Source organism: Microcaecilia unicolor, chromosome 11, assembly GCF_901765095.1.
Source record: "Microcaecilia unicolor chromosome 11, aMicUni1.1, whole genome shotgun sequence".
NCBI classification, from domain to species: Eukaryota; Metazoa; Chordata; class Amphibia; order Gymnophiona; family Siphonopidae; genus Microcaecilia; species Microcaecilia unicolor.
Genome location: NC_044041.1, coordinates 169,939,860 through 169,957,481, shown reverse-complemented (window position 1 = coordinate 169,957,481; position 17,622 = coordinate 169,939,860). Strand labels below are relative to the sequence as shown.

Below are 17,622 nucleotides of genomic sequence, written 5' to 3'. Positions count from 1 at the left end.
TCATGGGAGATTTGGGGCCAGAGGGTTCTGGATGGTCCAACTGGACAGGCATACTGATATAGATGCACTTCTACTTCACTCAATAGCTGGCAGGAAGAGGAGAGCCAAGGAGTTTTGGGTCACCACCACTTCTGCCACCTCGAATCTGACTCATGGATTTAACTGTGTGGCACTATAGTGGCCCCTTGGGTTCAAATCCAGAATCAGGTCACGACCAGCAGAAGAGAAGGAGACAACCCAAGATATCTACCACTACTTATTTCTATAATGCTACTAGACATATGCAGCACTGTACTCAGCAGCGGATTTTGATCCTGGCGAACTGGGTTTGATTCCCACTTCTGCTCTTTGTGACTCTGGGCAAGTCACTTAACCCTCCATTGCCCCAAATATAAAATAAGTACCTGTATATACTATGTAAACCGCTTTGCTTGTAGCCATTCCCCTTTCCCTTTTGCAAAGGTGCAGTAGCGTTTTTAGTGCGCATTAAAAACGGTAACACGCCTTTGTAAAAGGACCCTTGGTAGCACTTTAGAAATGTTAAATAGTAGTATTAGTAGGTATTTTCTCTGTCCCTAGTGGACTCGCAATCTGAGTTTTGGACCCGGGCCAATGGAGGTTTAAGTGACTTGCCCAGAGTCAGAAGGAGCTGAAGTAAGAATTGAACCCAGTTCCCCAGGATCTCAACCCACTGCACTAATCATTATACTGCTCCTCCACTCATCCTGCCAGCTATTCATCCTAGAGAGAGGGGGAATCAGCAAAGGGAAAAAAAATTCTGCCTGTTGTTGGTAGTGTTGCCACCTATATGAACAGCCTTTGTGAAAGGTCCTTGTATGTCTTGCAGGATCAGCAACCTGGGTTGAGCCAGCCGTGCCAGCAGCTGCTGCTGCCCCCACTTTCCAGCCAGGACACAAACGCACACCCTCGGAAGCCGAACGTTGGTTAGAAGAAGTGTCAAAGGCTGCCAAAGCTCAGCAGCATGCACCCCCTATTGCACCGGTGCCTATGTCTGTCCCTGCTGCAATGCAGCCTTTCTCTGTGCCCTACGACAGCATGCCAGCCCCTGTCTGCATGTTCCTGCCACCTCACATGCAACCTGCCTACATGCCTATGGCTGCTTACAACCAGCCCATGGCCAGCAGCATACCCTACCCTGCTTCAAGTGTACCCGTGGTAGGCATCACCCCATCTCAAATGGTGGCAAACGTCTTTTGCACCGCCACTCAGGTGCAGTCAGCAAACTTGGCCAACAAGGTCAGTCCCTTCTCCCAGGGCCTCTCCCATAATGTGCTCACCTCCACAGCTACCAGCCAGTGTTCTAGCATTGCTTCCCCACAAAGCAGTAGCGTGGTGGGTCCCAAACCTAATGGAGCCACCAATGGGGCTATGTGGCCACCCGAGCCTGACCAGTCAAGGGAAGCAACCACCACGCAGGAGGTGGACCAGTTTGAAGCACAGTGGGCCGCACTAGAGTCAAAGTCGCAGCCGAGAACAGCAAACCCCTTTTCCAGTGACCTTCAGAAGACCTTTGAGATAGAACTCTAACAGAAGGAGCATGCAGACCACAGCCTAGCCAAGCCGGACTAAGTTTGAGCCAGGTGTGTCAAGAAAGTCAGGGTGAGATCCAGGGCTTTTATACGTAGTGTGGAGAGAAGAATGGGGTGTTAAGTGTAGGGGGGACAGACACAGCACATCCTTGGTAAAGAGATGCAGAGCAGACCTCAGAGAACCGACCCTGTCTAGGGCCAGTCCCTCCTACCTTGCACTTAAAGAGCCAGCGGTGCATTTAACTGTCTCCCCCTTGGTGGCCTCCCACAGTGTAATTTTGCCTTTGGGGGATCCTGAGTCTCAAGGTGAACATGTTTGGCAGCGAGTAGATGTTCTCTCACTGTCCTTCCCACCTAAGTTTTATGTTTGACTGGGTCTTATCCCAGGACAAACCAGTAGCCCCTTCCTTACCTGGTTTGAGAGAAGTTGCTCTGGTCTGTTCCTAAAGAAAAGCATCTGCCACGAGATCTGGCTCTTGGTGGGTAGACTTGTTTACCTACTGCCATAGGAGAAGCCTCATGGTGGCATGCTGTAGCCAAAGACCACCCTATGCTTGCACTGCCAGGAGGATGGCCTTGTTCCTGCAATGACCTTTCAGTTGTATAGTAAAAATGCACAATCCTGTATCCATCAAACCAAGAAAGATCTGCTACAGACCCATGTATAAGCTGGTGTCGGAATCCCAGGACTTCATAATGCTGCTTCACATGAAAATCTTGACAAAGCTTCAGTGCTATAAAACTCTATTTATCTTTCCTCCAAATTCTTGTATTCTCAGCCCTGCTTGCCCCTCTTAGTTAAGGTCGTAATGAACAGCACAGATCATAGCTGTGCACATGCACACACACACACACACCTCACCGACAGTGTGCTGTCCATACATACACTGCTCCACCACAGACAGCAGTAGTGCATGCTTGATTCACACTCTCACACACACACACACACACTCACTCTCACACACACTCTTTGCATCAGGACAAAGCCCCCATGGACATTTGCCACCTGCTTTTTGGATTTGGATTTACTTCCCTTTTCCAAACCTGAGCTCAGGCCAAGTTATAATTCAGGTGTACATGTGCTATTAGATTATATCTTCTGGGGCACAAATATAAGGGGTAAATATTCAGACGGTATCAGTCTGCATTGTTTTTTGGCTGCTGGCGGTGTTATGTCTGGATAGTCAAAGCCAGGCCCTATGTAGGCACTGGCATTGAATATCTGGGTTTGTGCAGTCGGCTATTCCTTATTTGCTTACTTGCAATATTCAGCACTTTAATCACATAAGTTAAACCGGACAAAGATAGGGCCACATGAAGCACAGTCCTGTTTGTCCAGCCAACTTATGCGGTTAAGTGCTGAATATCTGCCCTGAACCGCATAAGTACCAACTCTGCCCCTGGACCACTGACAAGATTGCCAGTTATGAGTTTGGTGGTTAGTGCTGGTATTCAGCAGAAATATCTGGTTAAGTGCTGCTGAATATCAACAGCTAGCCCTGCTTAAACAATTTAACAGGGCCAGAGACTTTTGGGCCTAGTTAAATTGCCTGGAGGTTGACCCCTAAACTTGTACCTGAAACAACGGCGGGGATTTGCCTGGGGATTTGATCCAGACTCTTTAGCCTGCTGTTCTAACCATTAGACCAGTGGTTCCTAAACCTGGTGCTGGAGGCACCCCAGCCAGTCAGGTTTCTGGATATCCATAATGAATATTCATCTCAAACATATCAACAACTGTTGAGAGAGATTTTATAACAATGTGATATATTAGACGTAAAGTATAGTTACTAATTAACAGTGAAAATAAAGAATATTTGTTTGCAATATATATAAAGTTGTTGATATGTTTGAGATTATATTGATACGACTAGTTATTGAGTGTGAACCTTGATTTATGTGTGGTAATGAATATTCATGAGAGATTTGCATACCAAGGAGGCAGCCATTCAGGTTTTCTGGATATCCACACTGAATATTTATGAGAGATTTGCATACCAAGGAGGCAGTGCATGCAAATCTCTCTCATGAATATTCAGTGTGGATATCCAGAAAACCTGACTGGCCTGGGTGCTTCCAGGACCAGGTTTGAGAACCACTGCTGTAAGCTATTCCTCCACACCACCTTTGAATGGAAACAAGAGCTGTAGCTATAAAATTCTATATATGTTTTCCTTCCTAAACTAAAATGCATCCCAAGAGCATTTCCTATTAACAGGACGAATGTACACAAATTGTAGACCTCTTACCCATGTTAAGCAAGGGCAGTTTTCCTCTCAACAATTCATGCAGGTGAAACACGCACCTTCATTGACGGAGAGTCCATGGCAACTTTGCGCCAGTTCTGAAAGGAAACATACAAGCAGATTTTTCTCTTTTGAAAATTGTACCAGGAAAAACTCCCCACAGGAATTCCCACCATGAAGTTTTGAAAATGTAAAAGCCAAAGGTGCTGTTGACACTTCACCCGGGGAAAGAGTGGATAACTTTGAGCCAGCCAATTTACCATGAAATTGTCATGCCCATGCCACAAGAAACTACAGCTGTGATCCAATCTTTATTTCCAGCTACTGGTAAATACAAACTGAATCCCTAAGAACAAGCACCTCTGGCTGTGGCTTCTCTGTACACAGCTGTGTTTGCTTTGGCCAGTGAAAGAGGTGGAACTCAGGGTTCAAGTGCTTTCTACCCATTAATCCAGCAGGTACTTCGCTTTCATCTCCTGCCCACACCTTCCAAACCTTTTTCTTGTTCATTTTAATTTAAAATGCCAAATTTGTATTTTATATTTAATATATTTTACTTAGTTATGGTTTTATAAATAATAAACAACTTATCTACCGTATTGTATTGATAGGATGTGGTATGTAGACTCTAAAATTGATACAGCCTAGCTCTGGATCATCTTGAGATGTTAGCAAAATCCAAGACCAGATTCACAAGGTGCCTTAGTGTGTGTCTTGCAGGCTTTCTAATTCCTATTACAGGACATACAGCGAAAGCCCAGTGGCTGGTAGTAATTTTCTATTGCCTCACTGTGTGTGGGAATTAGAAAGGCAGGAGCAGACTAAAAGTCTTAAGAGAGTAAAGAGCTAGGATGACCAAATTATGCCATACCATGAGGAAGGTGCTAGGTTGGTACTTAACACCCATTTTCCTTCTGTTTCTCACAAAGGAGTGGCTCAGACTGTGCCAGTGGCAGCCCTACCATTAGGTCAACTGAAGCGGAGGCCTCAAGCAGCACTCTTCCTGGAATAGCATCTCCCGCTTCCTTCCTCCACCCCTTCCCCGAGTTTACCTTCTTTTTCCATTTTCTAAAAGGCAGTGGCATCAGTGGTTCCCATACGCTGCCCTGCCTCCGGCACCGGCCTCTTCTCTTTACTGTGGCCTGCCTCTCTGATGTAACTTCCTGTTTCCTCGGAGGTGGGCCGTAGTAGAGAAGAGGCCGCTGCCGGCGGCAGAGCAGTGTATGGGAATTGCTGTCGCCGCTGCCTTTTGAAAAATGGGAAAAGAAGGTAAACAGCGAAAGGGGTGGAGGAAGGAAGGGAGATGCCAGACCATGGCTTGGGCGAGGTGGCATCTCATCCCTGCCTCAGCTGCCATCTTGCCTTGGGCCGCCCCTGGACTGTTCCAGTCAGGCAGAGACATTTGTTATCTTGTGTGTTGAACAGAATGAACTTGATTCCACAAACATCCTGGTTGCAGTAAAAAACCTAATCAAATTGGGTTATGTGGCTGATGAATCAGCATGACAGAAAAAAAACAAAAACACACAAAAAGCAGGTCTGCTGATAAAGCTGGTATTTTGAGTTCAGCAGTCCTTAGTTTAAAACGGTGATTCTCAAACCAGTACTGAGGACTCACTTGGCTGGTCAGGCTTTCAGGATACCTACATTGAATACAATAGAGGCAGTGAATGCAGGTTTATGTGAATATCCTGACACCCTGGCTGGGTGTGTCCCATGGAATGGGCTCAGAACTTCTGGTTTAACGTCACATTTCTTCTTGTCCCCCAAGAGCTTGACTGATAAGAATTTTTCTGGTACAGCTCAGCCAAATGCCTGGAAAGTTGTATGCTCCTTTCTGACCTACAAGAAAACGTCCTGATAAATAGAAGTTCCAATTCCCTCAGATGTTGGGTTGTAAACATACTAGGAAAAAGGGATTCATTTTCTAAAGAGTTCAGACTTGTCTAGGGGTGTGAATTCATCACTGCAAAGATAAAGCAATGGATCATGTAATTAGTCCACAAGCTTCTCAATCCAGGTCTGGTTTTCAAAATAAGAAAAGTATGAAAAGTAACCTAGTTCATAATCAACATATGCAAATGTATCTCCTCTGGTCCAACCCAGTGGTTCAGTGGCCATGACGTACGCTACCATCCAGAAGGCCAGGCTCAATCCTTTATGCTGGACTTTGTTCTTTTGAGTGGGGCTGGGGATTTTCTGGAAGACATTCCAGTCACTGTACTGGTGACACCAAGAAGGTAATTCCATAAGGAGCCAATTTTTAGGCATCAAAGATGTGCCTGTTTAGAGCCTATTCTATCAAGAAAAGCAGACACCTACTTTTCTTTACAGAATACTTGTATAACAGGTCAATTGTGCACATATAATTTTATGCACAAGCACTTGTGGCAGCCAAAGAGCTGGTGTAAGTGCTTGCACCTAGGTTGAGAAAATATGCATGTAAATCATAGTATTCTAAATTTATGTGTGCTTCCTGTACGTGTGAATGCTTACTTCTCAAGTATGCGCCATCAAAGATTGGTGCAGGGCTGCCGTGAGACATAGCCGGGCCTGCTATAGAGCCACTTTCTCCTGCCCCACTTGAGCCCAAAGACTCATCTCAGCCCCCCCCCCCCCCCCAGTGCTCTCCCTGCTCTCCTTAGCCCCCTCCGATGCTCTTCCCCCCGCCCCTCCATCAAACCAAAAGAAATACCTGTCCTGAGCTGGTGGTGATCTGCAAGCCCCACCAGCCAAAGACCTCCTCCAGGCAGCAAGAACCCTTATGCTCTTGCACAGGTGGTGGTAGTGTCCCAGAACCATTACCATTGTAGCAGAGGCTCTGGCTCAGTAGAACTGCTGGCTGGACAGGTGTAAGTGTTTCTGCTGGGAGGAGATCTTCGCTGGTGGGGCTAGCGGATCCCTGCCAACCACACCTACGGAGCACTGATTTTGGGTGGGCCTGGCCTCAAAGGAGCCCGGGCCCAGGGAAGTTTGCCCCCCCCCCCCCCCAGCTAAGCTGGATTGGTTCATACTGGCAGATAGTGTCATTTATGCATGTATGCGTCCGTGTGCATACTTGCTGCCTAAATCTGAGTGGCTCCTTATAGAGTTACTCCTTTAATGGCCATGTGAACTGATACTGGGTTCTGAAGGGAACCAGCATTCTGTGCCTTCTGGTCCACGACTTTCACTGGAGTGGTTAAGCTAGAAGGGAAAGTCAGAGGGGATAGAATCCCAGTTCTGAAAGAAAGGCTCATGGCACTGGGGGAATTAGTGAGAGGTCGCAGTTGAGCTGGAAGCCTAAAAGGGGCAGAAGGAAACTGCTAGGCCAAAACTAATTTTTAAAAATTAGCATTTCCTAACATCCTAAAAGCCAGACAGGGTTGAGAGAGTTGGATGGAAGTTGGACACAATGGGATAAATCCTCAAGTAGTGGAAGGATGGTACAGTGACCTGAGCTTTTGATCTGGTTCTCAGAAGGTAACTTAACCCCCACCCACCCTCTGGGGGGGGGGGGGGTGGTGGGAGGATCCACAGCTTAAAACCTGTATTCCTTCTGTTCACTACCACCACCACCACTGTGATACATTCTACATGGCATACAGGCCTCTTCGGAAATGGTTTTAAAGTGAAAGAAGTGCATGCTGAAAATTAATATCAATTTCCTAAGAGACCAGGTGTGTCTCCCCTGTCTTCTAGAATAAGGCCAATTGAGCCTGGATTCAGCCAGACAATTCCAATTCATTTGAGAATGGGCCGCGTGCGCTTAATATAAATAGCAGGTGATTATTTACATGTGGCAGAAACCAATTCCACTTACCTCAGATGTTTTGATTGTAAACATTTTAGTTCCTAGTGGTAATCACCCAGAACTTCTTTTCTATGTTATATTTCCAATTTTTTTTTTGTATCTAAAACCTATGTATTTGTATTATAAAACTACATTGTACAAAATAAAAGAATGTAATGTAGAGCTGAGGGCTTTGACTAAGAGTCTCATCTATCCTAGAAGACTGTACTGTCGCTGCCTCTGAGAGCTAGCAGGACTCCTCCTTTAACAGGGTCCTCCATAAACACAAAAGGCAGCAGGTCACCTATAATGAGAACTGAACCACCAAGAGCCACTGACTGACTGTAATGGGCCGTCATCACCAGGGGCCCAAGATTTTGCAGATCTCACCTTCCTACTGGCCCAGGATGCTGTAATGAGGTTCCCTTCCCACAGGGCTTGAGAAAGTGGTGGGCCGATAATCAGAAGCAAACGCAGGTGCTAGAGGCTGTTAGCGCCATACTAGCGCCTGCGTTTGCTACCACCCCACCATGGTCAGAGCCCCCAAGCCCATGACACAACGCGTTCGGGGGCTCTGAACGCAACTATCATGCAAAAAGGGCTTTAACGCAAGTAGAATGCAAATGCATGCTAAACCTATTCATCCCCAATGATCAGTGACCAGCGCACCAAAGATTGGCTCACTGGCCGCGGCAAACCCTACGCCATCTTGGAGATGGCAGTTTGCAGACCATTGGGGAGGAATGGTGAGCCCTGTCCAGCATGCATTTGCATGCTAGCTGGCCCACATTCCTCCCCCCCATGCAGCAGCCCTGGCAGGAGACCCTCCTCCCAGCAACAGGCAGGACCGCTGAGAGGGGGGGCAAAATTCCCTGGGCCCCCAAGGGGGGCCCGGCGCCGCAGTCCCCTCCACCCACCCTCCTCCATCCACCACTGGGCCGGGCCCCCCTGAATTCAAATCACAGCACCTCGACCTCGCTCCGTGTGAAAGAAGCGCAGCAGCGGCAGTCTGCACATCACCTCCCTTCGGGCCTTCCCTCCCTGTGTCCCGCCCTCATCTGACATAATTTGTGCGAGGGCAGGACAGGGAGGGGAGGCAATCTGCAGACTGCCGCTGCTGCGTTTCTTTCACATGGAGCGAGGTTGAGGTGAGGCACTATGGTTTAAATTCAGGGGGGCCCGGCCCAGTGGTGGACAGAGGGGGGGGGGGCAGCCTTGCTCCAGGCCTGGCCCAGTCTCTCAACAGCCCTGCCAACAGGGGGCCAGAGGTCCGGGGACCTCTGGTCCCCCGTACCCCCCCACTGACAGGTTCAGGGGGCTGGAGATCCGGTGGGTCTCCAGCCCTCCTAACTCCGCCAGCATCCCAGTGGGCCGTAGGTAAAGCCCAGTGCATCCCTGGATAGGTGCTGCCATTTTGCAGGCGGCACCAATGGAAGAGGAGGGTGGCCACCTCCAACTGCAGGTAGTGGGGTGGGGAAGAGCAACTAGACCACCAGGTGGGGGGGATTTACCCATAGGCCATTAGGGGCATCTCTGGGATGCTGGGGAGGGTTAGGGTGCTGGAGACCCACCAGATCTCCAGCCCCCCCTGAACATGTGTTGGGGGACCGGAGGTCCACTGGACCTCCAGCCCTTTTCGTTTGGCTCAGGGACCTCCAGCCCTGTGTTTGACAGCCCAGACCTGACAAGTGCACATCTACTGCATGATCAGAGAGAACTGTGTGCTTAAATTTGCATGCGATATTCTCTGATCATAGGTCCGGTAAAGCCCTGCGCTGTTCCAGCGCTGTTTGGAACAGCGCAGGGCTTTTGAACATCTGCCTATGGGTGTCCTGTGAAGGAGAAATAGTATCACTGTAGAACAAAGAAGGTACAGATAATGGCACTAGATGTAGGGAAGAAAATGCAGTTCTTCTTTGTACCAGTCCCCCAGGTTTACATATATATAGTTAGGAAGTGAAATCTGATTTATTAAAAAGGTTTTTCTGTTTTATGATGAAAAAAAAAAGTCAATTTGTCTACAGAGCTGCATGGCTGATCTGTCCCTCAGGTTCATTGTACAGGTCGCCTGAGTGAAGCACAAAGTGACTGCAAGCCTGATTTATAAGTGCCATAAAGAGAGGCTGGCAGAGCAGAGTTAGATTTACAGAGAGGCCTGCAAGACCTTGTTGTAGCTTTCAACTTGTTCCTAGAATGCATTAAGATGGTTGTAGGAAAATAGCCTCAGCTGTTGTTTCTTTTTTTTTTTTTTTCTTATTGCATGCAAATACAAATTAACACACAAAAGTGTTTATTGAGCTAAGCAAATACATTTCTTGACTAGCTTTTATTTATTTTCAATTTAGCTTGCATCTTTGTGAGTGGTAGCTCAAGGTGAGTTACATTCAGATATGTTTAGCTGTTTCCCTTTCCCTGGAGTGCAGGGGCGTAACCAGACCTCGAGGTGGGAGTGGGTTACAGCCTGAGGGGGGGGGGGGCACATTTTGGTTGCCACCTTGCCCCTCTACTCCACCTTGCTGCCCCCCTTCCGCCACTGTAAGTATCTTCATCCAGTGTGGGTCGGCACCACCGCATTGCCTGCCCTGCTCTCTTCCTCTCACATCGGGCATGTTCCTTTAAGTGAAACTTCTCAATTTCACTAAAAGGAGCGTGCCTGATGTGAGAGGAAGCGAGAGCAGGGTAGGCAATGCAGTGGCGCTGCTACAGACCAGTGCTGGACGAAGTCTTCACTCCCGCCAGCCAACCAAGGGAACGAGCAAATTTGGGGGGGGGGGCCCAGGCCCCCACCTTGCTACATCACTGCTGGAGTGCTCGTAATGGAGGGTTGAGTGACTTGGCCAAAATCGCAAGGAGTATGAGTGGGATTTGAATGGGCCTCCCTTGTTGTCAGTCCAGTGCCCCAGTGGCGTAGCCAAGGGTGGGCCCACTTTGGGCTTAGGCCCACCCAGTAGCAGCAGACCTATGATGTGGCTGGCAGGGATCCCCGAGCCCCACCAGCTGAAAACTCCCAACAACTGTCCCTCCTGCATACCTTGTAAATAACAGATCTTCACTTGCAGAGACTGATACATACTGCTCGCACCATCCCCAAAGCCTTCTCTGTGATGTATTCCCGCCTATGCAGAAACAGGAAGTTGCATCAGAGGGAAGGCTGTGGGGCCAACATGCGGTGTGTGTTAGTTGCTGTTCGCTGAAAATCTGCTATTTAAAAGGTATGCGGACCCCCCCCCCCCCCCCAAAACAAAAAAAGCATTCCACTACATCTGGTCTAACCATTAGGCTCCTCCTCCACTCCTGCCCAAATGGAGGTGCCCTGTTACACAATTGCCTCCTATACAAACTGTCATAGAAGGTCCAAAAAACAAATATGATCTTCCTCGAGGCATTGCTCATTCTGTTCTAACCACAGAGCCAGAAGTGATGCTGCCAAAGGAGGTGGAGCTGTGAAGGCGAGAGGGTGAGGAGGAAAAAGAAAGATGTAATGCAAGCTTCTTATAAAAGATAAAGGTTGATTATGAAGAGAATAATGCAAAAAACAAGCTCTATTTTTATGGTGCAGGTTTCCTTAAAGTGTTTCTGAGGGGGAGATTCAGGGGGCGGTGAATTACAATGCTGCAAATTCAGTGATAGCTTAGATTAAAACTCAGGAGATTCTGAAATCTTAGCCCTGAGCTCTAGGTACAAATCTGAGCTGTGGGGAATTTCATGTATTTCTGTGACAGCTAAAAGGATTTTTAAAAAATGTACACCTGCATCGGATTCAGGACAGGACTAGCCCCTCTAGGTAAGGGGGTCAAGAAATTTTTCCTAGGCTTGGCTGTTGGAGATGTTCTATGTTCTGCTCCATGCAAGCAGTAAAAATTTCCTCTTCTGCTCCTGAGGGCCTGCCTTCTGCCAGTTTCCATTTCAAATTAGACTGCTTTCAGCTGAGTGCCAGGTTGCCAAGAACCCACGTTATAAGCAAGAGAAATTCAGCCCTCGAGTAACCATAGCAGGGGTCCCCAAACCAATAAAGTCATGGCCTGCAGAGCTAATTTTTCTGGCCTACTAACTTTTATTTGCTGCAGCCGAATTCAGCCTGTAGAAGAAGGCGTTTCCCTTCCAAGTCTGGCGGCACTTGTTCTTTTCAAAAGGAAATGAATACATATAGAGAGACAGACCAGTGGCATGGCCAGAAGTCCTTTTGCAGGGGTCCCACAGATGGACTAAGGGGGCCATATAATTCCCCCCCCCCCCCCCGCATTAAACCATACCTGCTGGTGGGAATGCCCAAGCCCTGCCAGCAGAAGAGATCTGTGTGAGTCCCCATACATGCAGCCAGAGCAGCGCCTCAGCCACTGATGCTGGTACTTCCGCACATGCTCAGTTCAGTGTCAGTCAGTGAACTGAGCATATGCGAGAGTGCCAGTATCTGCAACTGATGCATGCCAGCCAACTTAAGCGCTGCTCAGACAGCACAGGTAGGGACTTGCACAGGAGACCTCTTGGGCATCCCCGCCAGCCATTAAAGTGGAGAGGGGAAGGGGCTCAATCCCAAAGTGTGTGTGTGTGGGGGCAGCCACAGCTGATCACCCCAGAGACAGACAGACTGACTGACCTAGGTAGTAGGCTAATTATTGGCTTACACATTTGGCCTAGCATGCTCCCAAACCCACCCCCCCCCCTCACAAAAATATCTTCCCTTCTGAACCCCCGCAAATACATGATCTTACCCTCCCTCCCAACCCCCTCATTACCCCTTTCCTGGAACCCCACCTCCCTTTCCCTTGTCTGTCCACCCAGGTTGCTGGTGGTCTAGTGGGGGAGTTGTGACAGGAGCAATCCCTGCTCATACTGGCTCTAAAATTCAAATTGACTGCTGTGACCTCCAGCAGCAGCCTGGACTCTGTTTTAATGCTGCTGCTGATGTCATGTGTGAGTGGTGAGTCACTGACTGCCCAGTCCCTTGCTGTGCAGGTCAAGAGGAAACTGTCTCACACCATGAAGGCAACTGGAAGTGAACAGTGGATCAAGGCCACTCAGAACCTTGTCTCACACTGAGATAAGGAAGGGAATGGTGTAGCAATTGTTACTGCCACCAAGAACCTAGTACCATGCTGAGTAGAAGAAGAAGACAAACACCAGCTACTGCAGAAGGCCAGAGGAGTATTTTTACTGCTGTTTCAGCTGCGCTGCTACCTATGGGTTTAACAGTGAGACAAAAGGCGAGTGAGATGGTCGTGGGTGGGTGGGGGGGGAGGGGGGGGGAGGTAGCCATTGAGATGGCAATCCGATCATCAGTATACCAAAATAAAAATGAACATGAAAGGAAGACAGGCATTCAAGAAGTATTCAGGGGAAGAGGGCAAAAGGGGGAAGGACCAAGGAAGGGCCACTGGGGGGAGGGGTTAGGCATGAGGAGAGATACTCAGGATGTGGCTATGGGGGAAGGCAGGAGGGAGAAGAGGGAGGAGGCACGAGGGAAGGCTCTCAGGAGAGGGCTATGGGGGGTGAACCAGTTAACTGCCAGGAATCATTTTGAGATCGCCACATGTAAAGTCTGTGGGTACTTAAGTATCTGCAGTACCACCAACTGCTACATTTTCAAAAGGAAACTCCATGGGATCTGCAAGCCCTGCATACATTTTGAAAATTGCCTTAAACACAAAATGTAATTTAGAGCAATGGTTACCAAACCTGTCCTTGGGGACCACCAGCCAATTGGGTTTTCAGGATATCCATAATAAATATGCATAAGACAGATTTGCATGCCTGTCAGATATTCATTCATGCCCAGTAATAACTGAACTGCAATGATTTTGCTGCATATTTTACCAACAAAATTAAAAATCTCTGCCAAGATTTACAGGCAGTCCCACCCAGTCTCCAAAAAGCTAACCTAGAGTGCCCAAACTCAACCCCTCCTGACAGACATATGGGACTCTTTTAACTCAATAACAGTGGAGGGCCTTGACAATACCTAAGAAACCTTCAACCAGCTACCTGTTCCCTCGACCCCTGCCCATCAAAGATGAGGAGAGCCTTGACACTATCCTAAGAAACCTTCAACCAGCTACCTGTTCCCTCGACCCCTGCCCATCAAAGATGAGGAGAGCCTTGACAATATCCTAAGAAACCTTCAACCAGCTACCTGTTCCCTCGACCCCTGCCCATCAAAGATAATGCAGCAGGCAAGCAGGGGCCTCATAAAAGGCACCACAAAAATTGTGAACTCCTTGCTTTCTAATGGGTAAATACCAACAGCATTAAAAAGGACAGTGATGCGTCCTTTGCTAAAGAAGAGCAACTATGACCAGGACAAACTTGAAAATTACCGGCCAGTATCCAACATCCCATTTCTAGGACAACCTATAGAACAGTCTGTGATCAACTCGGTGATTGGCTAGAACAGAGAAACTGGCTAGATCCATGCCAATCTGGATTCAGACCCGGTTATAGAACAGAAACAGTCCTTGTATCCCTACTAGATGATCTTCATAGAAACTGAGACAGGGGATTTGCCTCAGTGTTAGTTGCTAGATTTCTCAGCAGCTTTTGACACTGTGGATCATGATATTATGCTAGTACAACTGGCAGAAACAGGTACCAGTGGAACAGTACTTGCCTGATTCAGATCCTATCTGTCAGACAGACAACAGTCCATAGTGTTTGGCAGCACCTCATCGCCACCATGGGCACTTACCTTTGGGGTACCACAAGGATCGATACTGTCGCCTATTCTATTCAATATCTACCTCAAGCCACTAGCCAAGTTGATTCGGTCAATGGACACTTGCTTTTACATCTATGCGGATGACTTGCAAATACTCATACCCATTGAACCTGACTTACTCACAGCCCTGAACAAACTGACTACCTGTCTAACATCAATTCAAGAATGGGCTAAAAACAACAAACTTTGCCTGAACCCAAGTAAAACTGAGCTTCTATGGGTCCCTAACACATGTGGGGACATACCTGACATCAACATCTCTTTTGGGAAATATGAACTTCCCCTCAAATCACAAGTCAGGAACCTTGAAATACTTATTCTGATCCCTCAAATCCAAGCAACCTTCAAGAGCAGCTTCTATTACTTGCGACAACTACGCTGCCTGTCTCCTTACATTGAGAAGGCAAGCCTTGACTCACCTGTGCATGCCATGATAACATCACGACTGGATTACTGTAATGAACTCTACACTGGTCTGAATACAAAGGGTTTGCACCAGCTCCAATTGATTCAGAATGCTGCACCAAGACTAAGTGACATGATGACATCATACCATTTTTGCGTAAACTTAATTGGCTACAATACTGAGCCAAATTTAAAATTCTGTTTGACTTTCAAGGTCCTTAAAGGAAATAGCTCAGACTACTTACATAAGTACATAAGAATTGCCACACGAGGACAGACCAAAGGTCCATCAAACCCAGTAGCTTGTTTCCAACAGTGGCCAATCCAGGTCACAAATACCTGGCAAGATCCCAGAAAAGCTCAATACATTTCATGATGCTTATCCCAGAATTAAGCAGTGGATTTTCCCAAGTCAATTTAATAATGGTCTATGGACTTTTCCTTTAGGAAGCCGTCCAGACCCTTTTAAAACCCTGCTAAGCTAACTGCCTTTACCACATTCTCTGGCAACAAATTCCAGAGTTTAATTGCACATTGAGTGAAGAAAATGTTTCTCCAATTCGTATTAAATTTACTACTTTGTAGCTTCATCGTATGCCCCCTAGTCCTAGTATTTTTGGAAAGAATAAACAAATGATTCACGTCTACCCGTTCCACTCCACTTATTACTTTATAGACCTCTATCATATCTCCCCTCAGGCGTCTCTTCTCCATGCTGAAGAGCCCTACACGCTTCAGCCTTTCCTCATAGGGAAGTTGTCGCATCCCCTTTATCATTTTCGTCGCCCTTCTCTGTACCTTTTCTAATTCCACTACTTGAAGAACAGGATCTCCCCCTGCACACCTTCAAGGTCACTAAGGTGCTCCCAGGGAAATTCCCTAACCACATCCTCTCCAAAGGACATCACACAATGTGATACCTGCAAGCAAGCCATCTCCAGAGTAGCTCCCACGCTGTGGAATGCTCTCCCTGAAATGCTTCGCAAAACTCACTCTTTCTACTTCAGGAAGCAGGTGAAAGCTTGGCTCTTCAACCAGGCCTTTAATGGAAGAAGTAAATGACACCAACTATACATATTATAGCAGGACATGTTTATCCACTCCTACCCTAGCCAAGCTAATGTTCAAACACTTTTCTGACCATATTTACATAGTAACATAGTAGATGACGGCAGAAAAAGACCAGCACGGTCCATCCATTCTACCCAACAAGATAAACTCATATGTGCTACTTCTTGTGTATACCTTACCTTGATTTGTATCTGCCATTTTCAGGACACAGACCGTAGAAGTCTTGCCCAGAACTAGCCCCACCACCCAAACACCAGCCCCACCTCCCAATCTCTGCTAAGCTTCTGAGGATCCATTCCTTCTGCACAGGATTCCTTTATGTTTATCCCACGCATGCTTGAATTCCGCTACCGTTTTCATCTCCACCACCTCCTGTGGGAGGGCATTCCAAGTTATCTACCACTCTCTCCGTGAAAAAATACTTCCTGACATTTTTCTTGAGTCTGCCCCCCTTCACTCTCATATCATGTCCTCTCGTTCTACCGCCCTCCCAAAAATAACTAGTCCCTTATTTTTTGTTAGGCTGTTAGGTAGGCATGCTGAAAGATCAGCTCCACAAAGGTACTAGAAATCACAGGTATCTTATTTATTATTATTCATTACATTTGTACCCCGCGCTTTCCCACATACAGCAGGTTCAGTGCGGCTTACATAGTAAAAAGCATTACAGAAGAAACATGTAAGAAGAACATTATAAACTGTGATAAGCATATCTGCTTAGATAGTAAAAAGCATTACTAAGGACATGTAACATAACATAGTATGTAAGAGGAGTAATAAAAACTGTGAAAGACACATTGGCAGCAGTGCCCAAGAATATATGACTTGGGATAGGGAAGGTAGACAAGGATAGGATAGCTAAGCATCCCATACATCCAATGAAAGACTCTTGAAGAAGGCCTCTTTAGGCCGAAACACAACTTGTGTTGAGTCTTGGATGTTGAAATAAAGCTACAATATTTGATCACATAAAGGGGTAATGGTGAGATGTGTACCTAGGACCTTTTATGTGAAGTCTACTGCAGTGCCCCCTAGGATGCCCCACTGCTCTGCCGGGGTGCCTGTGTGGCCAGACTACTAGTAAATCTCAATCCTCCTACGTACCAATGGCTTGATTTTGTGCATTTTTCACTTGAACTTTTTTTTAGAAAATGATCAAAAAAGATAGACCTACAACATCTAGTAAATGGTAATTTTCAAAGAAAAAGATAAGACATTTTTCTGGTTTGAAAATGGTCATTTTTACTACTTGATGTTTGGACGTTTTCAGCAAAACATCCAAAGTCGGTGTTAGAAATCATATCGAAAATGCTCCTCCACATTAACTTTGTAAGTCTAAGTGTTTTGAAAATACGCCTCCATCTATCTTTGTGACACTTGTAATTAAAGCAGGTTTGAATTGATTATTACCAAAGACATAAATCCACCACCCTACAACAACATACAGACACCGATCGTTATAGTCATTGAATATTGTTTCCGACATGCAAGATCCCATCAGTGAAGACCTCACAAACTGTAAATGCAGATCCCAGGCTGTAAATGCATCGATTAAAACCTGAGATAAGGAGAGGGATCAGGATTTTTTTTAAATACCATTTTTTCCCAGACCCAAATCTAGCTGTAAATGCATCACCCAGCCTGTGATCAAGTCAGAACCCGCTGCCTATGGAGGAGGTTGTTCATCACGTCTAGCACCCCAACACTAGAGAACACTGAAAGCTGATAAAATCTGATATGTTTTTGCACTGATAATAAACAAACAACAACCTCTAGAACTAAACCAGATCTATAAAATCAAGGGCCATCCCCTTCAATGTGTGCTTTCCATGACCTAAGCACAATACTATTGAGTCTGATAAAGAA

At 46.8% G+C, this 17,622-nt stretch overlaps 1 protein-coding gene across 2 annotated transcripts in view; it reads left to right on the top strand.

Annotated features, from left to right (window-relative positions):
* The window catches only part of NUMBL (NUMB like endocytic adaptor protein), a 135,216-nt gene extending 131,699 nt beyond the window's left edge, over window positions 1–3,517 (top strand). For both annotated transcript variants that reach the window (XM_030219704.1, XM_030219705.1), the window contains exon 9: window positions 848–3,517. In XM_030219704.1, coding sequence (XP_030075564.1) covers window positions 848–1,548 — 701 coding nt within the window. In that variant the 3' untranslated portion in view covers window positions 1,549–3,517. The remainder of the gene's footprint in view (window positions 1–847) is intronic.
* The last annotated feature ends 14,105 nt before the right edge of the window (window positions 3,518–17,622 follow it).